Source organism: Notolepis coatsorum (assembly GCF_963971535.1).
Source record: "Notolepis coatsorum genome assembly, chromosome: 4".
Lineage (NCBI taxonomy): Eukaryota > Metazoa > Chordata > Actinopteri > Aulopiformes > Paralepididae > Notolepis > Notolepis coatsorum.
The window spans coordinates 112,072,236-112,084,575 of record NC_140168.1 but is presented as its reverse complement, the minus strand read 5'-3'; the positions used below and the strand labels follow the sequence as shown (position 1 = coordinate 112,084,575).

Genomic DNA, 12,340 nt, shown 5'->3' with positions numbered 1-12,340 from the left:
AATTCAGATTTCTTTTTCTCTTGTCCATTTATTTTGTTGGCTTTCTAATTTAAAATACAGTTTGAAACCGTCTGTACACAGTAGGCTATGTGTGCTAGCAGAACTAGACTCCAGTCACGAGTCACAGTGCACATGTGCGGTGGTTTGTCCACCAAAAAAGCGCCAAAAGATCGAAAATAAACTAGCAGAGCCAGAACTGTTCAACTCCTTTGGAGCCACAGCCAGCAGAGAAGCCGGTTTACTTTAGCTTTTAAACCAGCTGCAGCCTGAGAACTGGAGTGTGAGGGGATGTAACACTAAAGATGGCGGCAATGACAAAGAATTGCTGCAAAATAAACATACATCTGTTGTTAAAAAAAAAAAAAAAATGTTTTTTTTTTAATTTTTTTTATACTTATAACAATTCGATAATTATCGATATCGAGAAATAAAATAAAATTATCATATCGTTATCGCGATATGATTTTTTTCCATATCGCCCAGCCCTACTATAGCCTAGTCACTGCATGCTCTCCTGGGGCAGCAGGCAGGTCCACTATAGCCTAGTCACTGCATGCTCTCCTGGGGCAGCAGGAAGGTCCACTATAGTCTAGTCACTGCATGCTCTCCTGGGGCAGCAGGCAGGTCCACTATAGCCTAGTCACTGCATGCTCTCCTGGGGCAGCAGGCAGGTCCACTATAGCCTAGTCACTGCATGCTCTCCTGGGGCAGCAGGCAGGTCCACTATAGCCTAGTCACTGCATGCTCTCCTGGGGCAGCAGGCAGGTCCACTATAGCCTAGTCACTGCATGCTCTCCTGGGGCAGCAGGCAGGTCCACTATAGCCTAGTCACTGCATGCTCTCCTGGGGCAGCAGGCAGGTCCACTATAGCCTAGTCACTGCATGCTCTCCTGGAGCAGCAGGCAGGTCCACTATAGCCTAGTCACTGCATGCTCTCCTGGGGCAGCAGGCAGGTCCACTATAGTCTAGTCACTGCATGCTCTCCTGGGGCAGCAGGCAGGTCCACTATAGTCTAGTCACTGCATGCTCTCCTGGGGCAGCAGGCAGGTCCACTATAGTCTAGTCACTGCATGCTCTCCTGGGGCAGCAGGCAGGTCCACTATAGCCTAGTCACTGCATGCTCTCCTGGGGCAGCAGGCAGGTCCACTATAGCCTAGTCACTGCATGCTCTCCTGGGGCAGCAGGCAGGTCCACTATAGCCTAGTCACTGCATGCTCTCCTGGGGCAGCAGGCAGGTCCACTATAGCCTAGTCACTGCATACTCTCCTGGGGCAGCAGGCAGGTCCACTATAGCCTAGTCACTGCATGCTCTCCTGGGGCAGCAGGCAGGTCCACTATAGCCTAGGGCTGGGCGATAAAACGATAACGATAACTATCGCGATAAATTATTTCCTCGAAATAAACATGAAACGTGGTCGCAAAGTTTCGATATATCGATTTTCCAAGCTTGGCTCCGTTCAGCCTCGGCTCAGCTCACTCACTAACAACAACCAACGTTACGTGATGACGTGTTTACGCACAACAGCTAACAACCAATCAGTGAAGGAGATGGCCGAGAGCGAAATATACCCGGAAGGAGGTAGGACTCACTCAACAAGGCTTGCTAGGCTAATTAGCTTGCACGCCGATGTTTTATATATTTACGTGCCGAGTATGTGTGTGACGTGAATTCTGAGGCCACGTTTATAGTAGTGGGGATATACAGTGGACGTCGTTTCAATATATTGTGGCGGAAGAGAGTATTTTAGTGTAATATTTAGCACATTGTCATGGAATACAGCGCTTAGATACTACAGGCTTGCTAGGCTAATTAGCTTGCACGGCGACGTTTTATATATTTACGTGCCGAGTATGTGTGTGTTTTGAATTCTGAGGCCACGTTTATAGTAGTGTGGGGTATACAGTTCGTTTCAATATATTGTGGCGGAAGAGAGTATTTTAGTGTCATATTTATTGTCATGAGATACTCCGCTTGCTTAACGTGTAACGTGCGCGGACTGATGACGACATCAACTCGACTTGAGACATTCGCAGCAGCATAAGAAGTTAATTAAACTTGACGGACATTATATCGACGATAATTATCGATATCGAATTATATGAAAATAATTTTATAATTTTATCGCGATAACGTTTTTGGTCATATCGCCCAGCCCTACTATAGCCTAGTCACTGCATGCTCTCCTGGAGCAGCAGGCAGGTCCACTATAGCCTAGTCACTGCATGCTCTCCTGGGGCAGCAGGCAGGTCCACTATAGTCTAGTCACTGCATGCTCTCCTGGGGCAGCAGGCAGGTCCACTATAGCCTAGTCACTGCATGCTCTCCTGGAGCAGCAGGCAGGTCCACTATAGTCTAGTCACTGCATGCTCTCCTGGGGCAGCAGGCAGGTCCACTATAGTCTAGTCACTGGGCTCTCCACAGGTCTCCTTAGGGGCTATTTTTATCCCGCCCAGCTGTCCACAAGTGTCAGTGGGGAAGGGAGGCCAGGCAGAAAGGGAAAGACTTGCAGGGTGACTTTGACGCCACTTGGTACAAAAAAACCTGGACAGGGCCTCCCTCGATGCCCCCTGGCTGGCAGGCAAGAGCAGGCCCGGGGAAGGCCTGTAAGTAGGCAGCACGGGGGTCAGGGGGTACCCGACTCAGAGCTCAGCTGCTCTCTGTAACCCCCCCCCCAGAGTGTCCATCATCTGCACCCCCAGTCCCCCGGAAACCTCAGGCAACTCTTCTCCATCGCGCCTGTATCCATGGCTGTGTGTTGTAAAGATTATATGCAGCAGTAGCGTCGCAGCGGTGATGATCAATAAACTCATGACAACACCAATATTACCGGTGATGACCAATAAACTCATGACAACACCAATATTACCGGTGATGACCAATAAACTCATGACAACACCAATAGTACCGGTGATGACCAATAAACTCATGACAACACCAATAGTACTGGTGGCACCGGACATGTTACAAAATGGCGCTCAATATCGGTACAGCACTTACTTTGATCTTTAACATTATGCAGATATATTGATTGATCCACTGTGTCTGTCCGTCTACATCCGTTTTTAATAAATTTTCAATGACTAGTATACATTTGTTGGACAGACGGAGTTGGTGCTATGTTCCAATTTAAAAATAAACCAACGGACAGTAATACCTAATACAGTAAGACTTGTCCTATGAGCTCCTCTCCTGTCAAACATACTGCTGCTGGTCTGGACTGGTCCTCTGAGCTCCTCTCCAGTCAAACATACTGCTGCTGGTCTGGACTGGTCCTCTGAGCTCCTCTCCAGTCAAACATACTGCTGCTGGTCTGGACTGGTCCTCTGAGCTCCTCTCCAGTCAAACATACTGCTGCTGGTCTGGACTGGTCCTCTGAGCTCTTCTCCAGTCAAACATACTGCTGCTGGTCTGGACTGGTCCTCTGAGCTCCTCTCCAGTCAAACATACTGCTGCTGGTCTGGACTGGTCCTCTGAGCTCCTCTCCTGTCAAACATACTGCTGCTGGTCTGGACTGGTCCTCTGAGCTCCTCTACAGTCAAACATACTGCTGCTGGTCTGGACTGGTCCTCTGAGCTCCTCTCCAGTCAAACATACTGCTGCTGGTCTGGACTGGTCCTCTGAGCTCCTCTCCAGTCAAACATACTGCTGCTGGTCTGGACTGGTCCTCTGAGCTCCTCTCCAGTCAAACATACTGCTGCTGGTCTGGACTGGTCCTCTGAGCTCCTCTCCAGTCAAACATACTGCTGCTGGTCTGGACTGGTCCTCTGAGCTCCTCTCCAGTCAAACATACTGCTGCTGGTCTGGACTGGTCCTCTGAGCTCCTCTCGAGTCAAACATACTGCTGGTCTGGACTGGTCCTCTGAGCTCCTCTCCAGTCAAACATACTGCTGCTGGTCTGGACTGGTCCTCTGAGCTCCTCTCCAGTCAAACATACTGCTGCTGGTCTGGACTGGTCCTCTGAGCTCCTCTACAGTCAAACATACTGCTGCTGGTCTGGACTGGTCCTCTGAGCTCCTCTACAGTCAAACATACTGCTGCTGGTCTGGACTGGTCCTCTGAGCTCCTCTCGAGTCAAACATACTGCTGGTCTGGACTGGTCCTCTGAGCTCCTCTCCAGTCAAACATACTGCTGCTGGTCTGGACTAGTCCTCTGAGCTCCTCTCCAGTCAAACATACTGCTGCTGGCAAGGTTCGAAATTAAGGGGGGCTTGGGGCTAAATGCCCTTGAAAATTGACCAAATGCCCTCGAAAATCAGTTAAGGGGGGCAAGAAAAGCCCCCGACACTTTGCACAGATGTTTAGCCCTTAGAATGCACTAGGGATGGGCATTTTAAAGAAAAATCCAGATCGATTGATCGCATGCTATACTCGAGTGATAGTGTATTACTCAAAAAAATTAAAAAAAATATATATTTAATTTTTAATTTTTTAAATTTTACTTTTTTTTGTTCATTCACGTATATATGTTTAAGGAAACCAACAAACAGTTATAATCTTACACATACATGTGAAAAAATATGTTAAAAAAAAGGAAATAATTTATATATCTTTTTCATAAAAAATTATTAATAATTTCGATTTTTTTCCCTCCGATTTTTCTCATAGCTACGAGTAACGATTACTCACGCCCATCCCTAGTATGCACACGCACAGTATAATATGCATGTAATAAATAGTTTGTTAATAAACTCCGTTACTTGAACAATTTTCACTGTGCTCCTAAATTTCTTTGTGTGCTCCTAAATTATTTAGGAGCACATGTGCTCCTTGGGAAAAAGGTTAGCGTAGAGCCCTATATATGGAGACATTAACATTACGTTATCAAACATAGGGACGAAGACTGTAAAAAAAAGTGTCGACAATGTTTTATAATCTGTTAATTTTCATCCAAAAAAGTCGGTGCCCCCGAAATACAAAAAAAAGCCCCCGAAATCAATTAAGGGGGGCAAAAAAAGCCCCGGGATTTTTTTTTTTATTTCTAACCCTGGCTGCTGGTCTGGACTGGTCCTCTGAGCTCCTCTCCAGTCGAGCTGCTGCTGGGTTTACTCTGAAATAACCTGTAACTCCTTTCTCTCCTTCACGCAAAGTTACATCTAAATCTAAACCTAAACATGAGCTACTCTGTAGGCTACTGTGACCCATGTAATGGATCTGCTGTCTGCGCAGCGACACGTTCAGTTTATAATGTTGTCTGACCAAGTATAGATAACACGCTTAGAATTCAACACGTTTTTTTATGAATGTGGGCACCGATATGCGAAAATGAACCAAAATGGGTTTTATTTCTGTGAAAAGGAAAAGAGAATACAGTGGTAGGGGCGGTGGGCAGGTCATGTACCCGCTGGGTGCCTGGGCACAGAGCAACACCAGCAGGGCTGTACCGAAGAGTTCGAAGCTTCGTTCATAACGTTGACATTCGAATTCTAAATCAACATTCTAATTTTTATTTTAAAATTTTTAATTTAATTTAAAAAAACTTATTTTTGTGTATTCATTCTGTTTAAGCCAATGGGATTTTACTTCACAGTTGCAGATAAAGATTAGGCTACACTAATATTATATTATTATACATAATCATAAATTATTTAATTATTATTATTATTTAATTATTTAATTATCATAAATGATGAAGCCCATCTGCATCCGCTTGGCGCTCCATCAAGACGTCACCATCACTTTCGTACCAACCGTGCCCTTATTGGATTATTTATGTTGACGAAACTGACTAGTTATATTCATTAACACATTGACCGCCAGCAGCCAGGTCTTTATTCAATGGATATAGTTTTAGACTGCGACATTTGCGAGTGCTTAAAATATATCTTATATTATATCTAGGCCTAACAAAAATAATAGTCGGTTTCAGGTTGGTTGTCAGTTTGGCCATGGGTAGGTAGGGAATTTATTTTATTTTATTTTTTTATTTTATTCTTTCCCATGGCGACTATGGATAGGGAATTTCTTTATTTAATTAAAATGTTCACAACAACATGGATGCATGTACTCTGCCAGCATGTTTAATATCCATAATACTAAATGTTTGACTAAGATTTCTATGAAACTTTATTCTTAAAAAAAAAAAAAAAATATTTTCTTTTTTTTTTATAATTTTTTTTTAAAAACTCATAAAATATATTGGGTCACACCTAAATCGGCAGGGTCGGTCGGCAACCTGAAACCAACTATTATTTTTGTTAGGCCCTATGGGTCTCATAACGCCGTCGACTGTCAGTGAGTTGCTTCCAGTCAACATGCCCAAAACAGATTGTTTCTTCATCCGTACATTTCCGTTTTATACCGTTTTGAATAGAGTATGGTTTGGGTGCTTTTGAGTAATTCCAGGAAAATGACGAGAAAGTATAGCGATGCAAGTGATTTTCAAAACGATAATCTACAAGCCTAAATTTGCCATTGTGCAGTTCCCTGATGAAAACAAATTGGCTAAATCTGACAAATACCTACAGTACACATTGTATCCTATTGTCTTCAGAAAGCAGGTGTGTGGGCCCTTGTTTAAGTAACATTTTAATAATGATCACAGTAGACTAGTTACAGAGGCTTGGTATATTATTTAAATTTTAGGTTCACAAATAGTTTCAAGACTACTTTCAGCTTGGTGAAATCAGTGTCAGTTACATTGCTTTCTACACAGAGAGAGAGAGAATTGATTGATTGATAACTTTAATTAACAGATTGCAGAATGGGTACAGTACAGTACAGCTCAATCTCAAATAATAATCAAATAATCTCAAATAATCCCGCTCACTTTGCCCATAAAACCTAATCTGGACGGAATACCCACTCTCTGCTTGTTGACAACACGTGAGCATAAACGCACAATAAACAGCACACAACCCCTCAGCATGGCTGTTACAACATACTGGAGGGACTCTACTACCCCCCCCCCCCCCCCCCCCTCTCCCTCTCCCTCTCCCTGCCTTGATACTAACTTAAAGAGTCAAAGTCCACTCGTATTACACACAGCATGTGTATGTCCAGAACACCTGTGCATAATCCAAGTGTGTGGGGCATTCTTGGCACCTTAAAATGCCATGTTTATTACAGGCATTAGTCCTGCGTGAGGGCGATTCATTCACACCCACACACAAGGTGTGATATGAACATGATATGAAGATCTTATATCGTCCTAGTTAAGATTATCATGATTTGCCTTTAAAATAAAGTTTATTTTATAATCTTGTGGGCCTATATTTCCCTGAAAGCCTACAAATGGAGTACCATTACTAATTTACTGTTACTGAACACAGTCATTCTCTTAAGGCCAACGTGTGGTTCTGTGTCTTAAACATAAGGCAGTTCTGCTTATGAGGAAGTCCAGTGCAGTGTTTCCCCTGCGTGTGTCCTACTGTGGTGAGCCACACTGAGGGCTTCCATCACCCACCACACAACTATTATATGAAACGAGTAAACCACTATACATTTCAGGCACAAACAATGGTCTTCCTGTGTAACAAGCAGCTACTCATCAACATCCCTAGCCGCAAAACATCAAGTTATCTGTAGGCTGCAAGTAGTTGAACTTAAGTTAGCGTTATCACAAAAGGTCAGGTTTATTAGCACGTACTGCCCGGCTGCCTCGCCACTTTAATTTAGGTGATCAGCGCTCATGATAGGCGAGATCGGTCGGATTCCTCCTTACATGACCATGTGAGATTGTGCCTCTTCTTACCACCATGGTGTAAGGGGGGGGGCAAGCAACAGCACAACTATACATGATCATGTGAGATTGTGCCTCTTCTTGCCTCTTCTTGCCACCATGGTGTAAGGGAGGGGGGGGGGCAAGCAACAGCACAACTAGACATGATCATGTGAGATTGTGCCTCTTCTTACCACCATGGTGCAAGCAACAGCACAACTATACATGATCATGTGAGATTGTGCCTCTTCTTACCACCATGGTGTAAGGGGGGGGGCAAGCAACAGCACAACTATACATGATCATGTGAGATTGTGCCTCTTCTTGCCACCCTGGTGTAAGGGGGGGGGCAAGCAACAGCACAACTAGACATGATCATGTGAGATTGTGCCTCTTCTTGCCACCCTGGTGTTAGGGGGGGGGCAAGCAACAGCACAACTATACATGATCATGTGAGATTGTGCCTCTTGCCACCCTGGTGTAAGGGGGGGGGGCAAGCAACAGCACAACTATACATGATGATTGTAGAGAGAGATCTGGAGGCATGATGGTGGTGACACAACAGCGCCAAAAGTTGCACTCGATGAGGCGAATACACTTCACAACAGTTGTCCAAACCACCACACACTACTCACCGTCCGCAGGTGCTTCCTGAGGATGTAGAGGATGAAGCCCCAGATCCGGGACGTCACGCCGAGGAAGGTGCGGATCCCCAGTAAACACTGGCGGGTCTTCAGCATGGCGGCGGAGCAGGGACCCGGGGGGGGGGGGCACGACGCCTGTGCAAAGTGATGTTTATAATAATAACAACGAGCTCTACCTGTGTGATCACTGAGATTCAGAATCAACAACAACGTCGATCAGACTGTAGCTGCTGCAGATCTGAGCTCCTCCAGAGGCCGAGCGGACCGTGTGAGCAGCGCCTCGCTCTGCACGCCTCCCTCCCGCCGCACGCAGGGCTCCTCTCATCGATCCCAATCGACTCGCATTTTAGTCTATTATGGTAGAAGATGGGTATAATATAAAACGTGGTGTACTCTTTGCACGACGAGTGTGGGCTGATAGTCTACCTGGTGCCGGGAGTCCGTCCACCACGCAGCTAGCTCGGTTAGCGGTGTTAGCCACTAAGCTAGCAGGCTGTAGCTCCACCTTGAACCAGGAGGAGAGAACAGATTTGCCTAAAGAACTACTTTTGCGTCGTCAACTGCCAACTTGTTTCTATCTTCGTGCCCCCCTCACCCCACCCGTGTGGAGAGAGAATGGATATTTTTTTTTAAAACTTCCCCAAAAGTCAAACAGTCAGCATAAAAAAAAAAAAATCTGTTTGTAGTTTTACAGCAAACTGCGAGCCGCCATCATGGTCGCCGCCGTGCCGCGTCACTTCCGGGAGGCACCTGGGGTCGTCGCGCGCAGCTGCACGTCCACGTGGAGGGGGAAATAAACAGACGTGGACGAGCGGCGGTTTGATTGATTGATTGAAAAGTTTATTAACAGATTGCAGAATGGGTACAGTACAGTACAGCTCAATACATACAATTGTTAAGGGGATGCAGACCAGAGAAAGACTTTCGTCTTGTTTACATCAGGGTCCCCCATTTTCAATTCATCATAACATATATGACATACATGACATACAGATAGACAGTACTGCTACATCTATACATTTATGACATATCAGATTTGCAAATACAGTACTGTTTGTGATACAAAAGTGTCCAGAAAAGGAGTGTATATACATTTGGCATAGAAACTGTACATTGGAGGAGGTTGGTTGGGTGGGGTGGGGTTGGGTGGGTTGGGTGAGGGCTGTACATTGGTGGGGGGGGGGGGGCGGTGTGTGGCGACCTGTGGTCTCCACTGAATGAGTGAATGAAAACTTTATTTAACAGATTGCAGAATGGGTACAATACAGTACGGCTCAATACACACAATTGTTAAGGGGATGCAGACCCAGAGAAAGACTTCCGTCTTGTTTACATCAGGGTCCCTCATTTCAATTTAGCCTCGGAACTAGGCAAAATCTGCATATGGCTCGCTGATAACAAACTATCATTACACATGGGCAAAACAGAGTCCATTCTCTTCGGTTCAAATAACAAACTCAGCAAGACCGACGGCTTCTCAGTTGCAGTGGGTGACAATATTGTCACAAGGAAAGATGAAATTACCTACCTGGGTTCCATCCTAGAGGCAAATCTTTCCTGTGACAAAATGGCATCCAATGTAATAAAAAAAGTCAACCAACGAACTAGATTCTTGTACCGGATCTCCTCTCTGGTAAACAAGAATACCCTGAAGACTCTGGCAGGAGCACTCATTCAAGGGTACTACGACTATGCGTGCACCTCATGGTACCAAAGCACCTCAAAGGCGCTTAAAACAAAATTACAAACATCACAAAACAAACTGGTCAGACTACTACTTGACCTCACCCCTGCCCACTTTGACAACCTAGGATGGCTTAGAGTAGATGACAGAGTACAGCAACTTGCAATGGGCCTGGTCTACAAGATACACTATATGACTAAGGTACCCATGTACATGTCAAAATACTTCCCAAAGGTCAGTGAATACCACAACCACTACACCAGAGGAAGCTCAACAAATCATGTTAAACCCAGATTCGGCTCAAACAAGGGACTAAATACGTTTCGCAATTATGCCACATCAATGTGGAACGCCCTACCCAAAGCTGTAAAGGAAATTAAGGAATGTGAATCCCTACCCACATTCAAAACCGCTCTTAAAGAGCACCTACGGGAGGCTGCAATTCGAAACTGGCCACCGTAAATGCCCAAAACCCCCACCACCTCCTAATAGACAGTCTCCTCCCCACCGCATGTATATATTCCCTCCCCGCCGTATGTATATCTCTCTCACCCACCCACCCCCTCCTAATGTACAGTCCCCTCCCCATCATATGTATATACTCTGTCAGGATCTAGGGGAAACAGTACTGTATATTTGAATACAGTTTATGTCACAAATGTATCAGTACTAAATACCTATATGTCCCTATGCCATAAATGTCATGCATGTTATAAATGTCTATATGAATTGAAAATGGGGGACCCTGATGGAAACAAGACAAACGTCTTTCTCAGGTCTGCATGCCCTTAACAATTGTGTGTATTGAGCCGTACTTTATTGTACCCATTCTGCAATCTGTTAAATAAAGTTTTCATTCATTCATTCAATTCATATTGAATTGAATTGAATTCATACTGCTCCGGGACACTAGATAGAAACTAGCAGTGTGTTGCTACTTGTCTCCACTGCTCCGGGACACTAGATAGAAACTAGCAGTGTGTTGCTACTTGTCTCCACTGCTCCGGGACACTAGATAGAAACTAGCAGTGTGTTGCTACTTGTCTCCACTGCTCCGGGACACTAGATAGAAACTAGCAGTGTGTTGCTACTTGTCTCCACTGCTCCGGGACACTAGATAGAAACGATCTTGGGCGAGGTAACATTTCCCAAGGAGAAGCAGTACCAGGCTTCAGCTATCAATCAAAAGTTGGCCTAACGGTAACATACAACTGAAAACGGTGCAGTGCGCCGACAATTTCTCCCCCTTTCCCACAAAACATCTTTAATTGAGTATACCATAGTCATACCAACTAAATTGCCAGGTTAGATTGAGAGACTAATACCCTTCACACACACCCTTAATTATTCTTAACCAAACTGGTTAAAGCTCCCAAAATGAAAGAAATAATCCATAATTTCTCTCCCATCTAGTGTGAAATATTTCAAATTTTAAAGACAAAAATCATGACAGCATACACCACGCATTTAGTTCTTTCTCAGAATAAACAATAACTAGCTTAATATTCGCAGTTGTGATGTAAATTGGATTTAGTTGACATATTAAGGATTATTTTCTACAAGTCATGGTGAATATAATTATGGCACATGTCTGTAGTGTAGTGGGGGGGGGGGGGGGTTGACGGGTATGACAGTGTAGTATATATATAAACTATATTTGAAATGATGACCCAATTGACATTTGTTCTTTCCCATTGGCGACAAGATTCAAAGAGCATTACAGAAATGTTGTCTCTACACCTGGTGACCCTGAATCACTATAGTGGCATCAGTCGATCAAACAGTTATAGTTAGTACATGAAAACAGTGGTGAGATTAAATTAGCCTCTGCTGATATTTTGTCTATTCTCTATCCAAAGACTATTTGGGGAATTCAATAATCAACCCAAGATAAAAAAAAATAAATGAATATAAAATAATAATAATTGTGTGATCATTTCAATTAAATTGTTCATGGTTAGAATTAGGAAATTACTCAGCTGTATGTCGGACATAATATAAATTCATACTTTATTTGTGTGCATTGTTTAAAGTGAATGCGACAGGCACTTCAACACGGTGCCCCCCGTGTCACGTCGTCAGGTAGAGGCTCATGTTGGTGCTTTGGTTCAAAGTCCCTGAAGTTGGCATTATAGACCCTTTCCTCATCAACGTCACAGTGTAGGCAAAACTCTGCTTTCAGAACCAAACCAAACGTGCACATATTGTAGGGAGGCGGTCCAGAGACGTGAACACCGCACGGCAGCGTCTCCACGAAGCAGGCGCACGCAACTTGCTTTGGTTTTGCTTAGAAAAGGCTACTGCTCTGTACCGGTGAGAGTGTCTTAGTGGAGCAGCGGACGAGAGCCCCCCCC

General features: G+C 44.6%; 1 protein-coding gene across 2 annotated transcripts in view; it reads right to left on the bottom strand.

Annotated features, from left to right (window-relative positions):
- The window catches only part of LOC311227135 (CTD nuclear envelope phosphatase 1A), an 84,026-nt gene extending 75,155 nt beyond the window's left edge, over nt 1-8,871 (bottom strand). Inside the window, exons 1-2 of one of the 2 annotated variants that reach the window (XM_084312677.1) lie at nt 8,729-8,808; nt 8,294-8,437 (exon numbers count right to left, since the gene is read on the bottom strand). In XM_084312677.1, coding sequence (XP_084168803.1) covers nt 8,294-8,398 — 105 coding nt within the window. In that variant the 5' untranslated portion in view covers nt 8,399-8,437; nt 8,729-8,808. Of the gene's footprint in view, nt 1-8,293 lie in introns of both variants that reach the window. The other variant, XM_084312676.1, reaches the window with a different exon arrangement.
- Nucleotides 8,872-12,340: the final 3,469 nt, after the last annotated feature.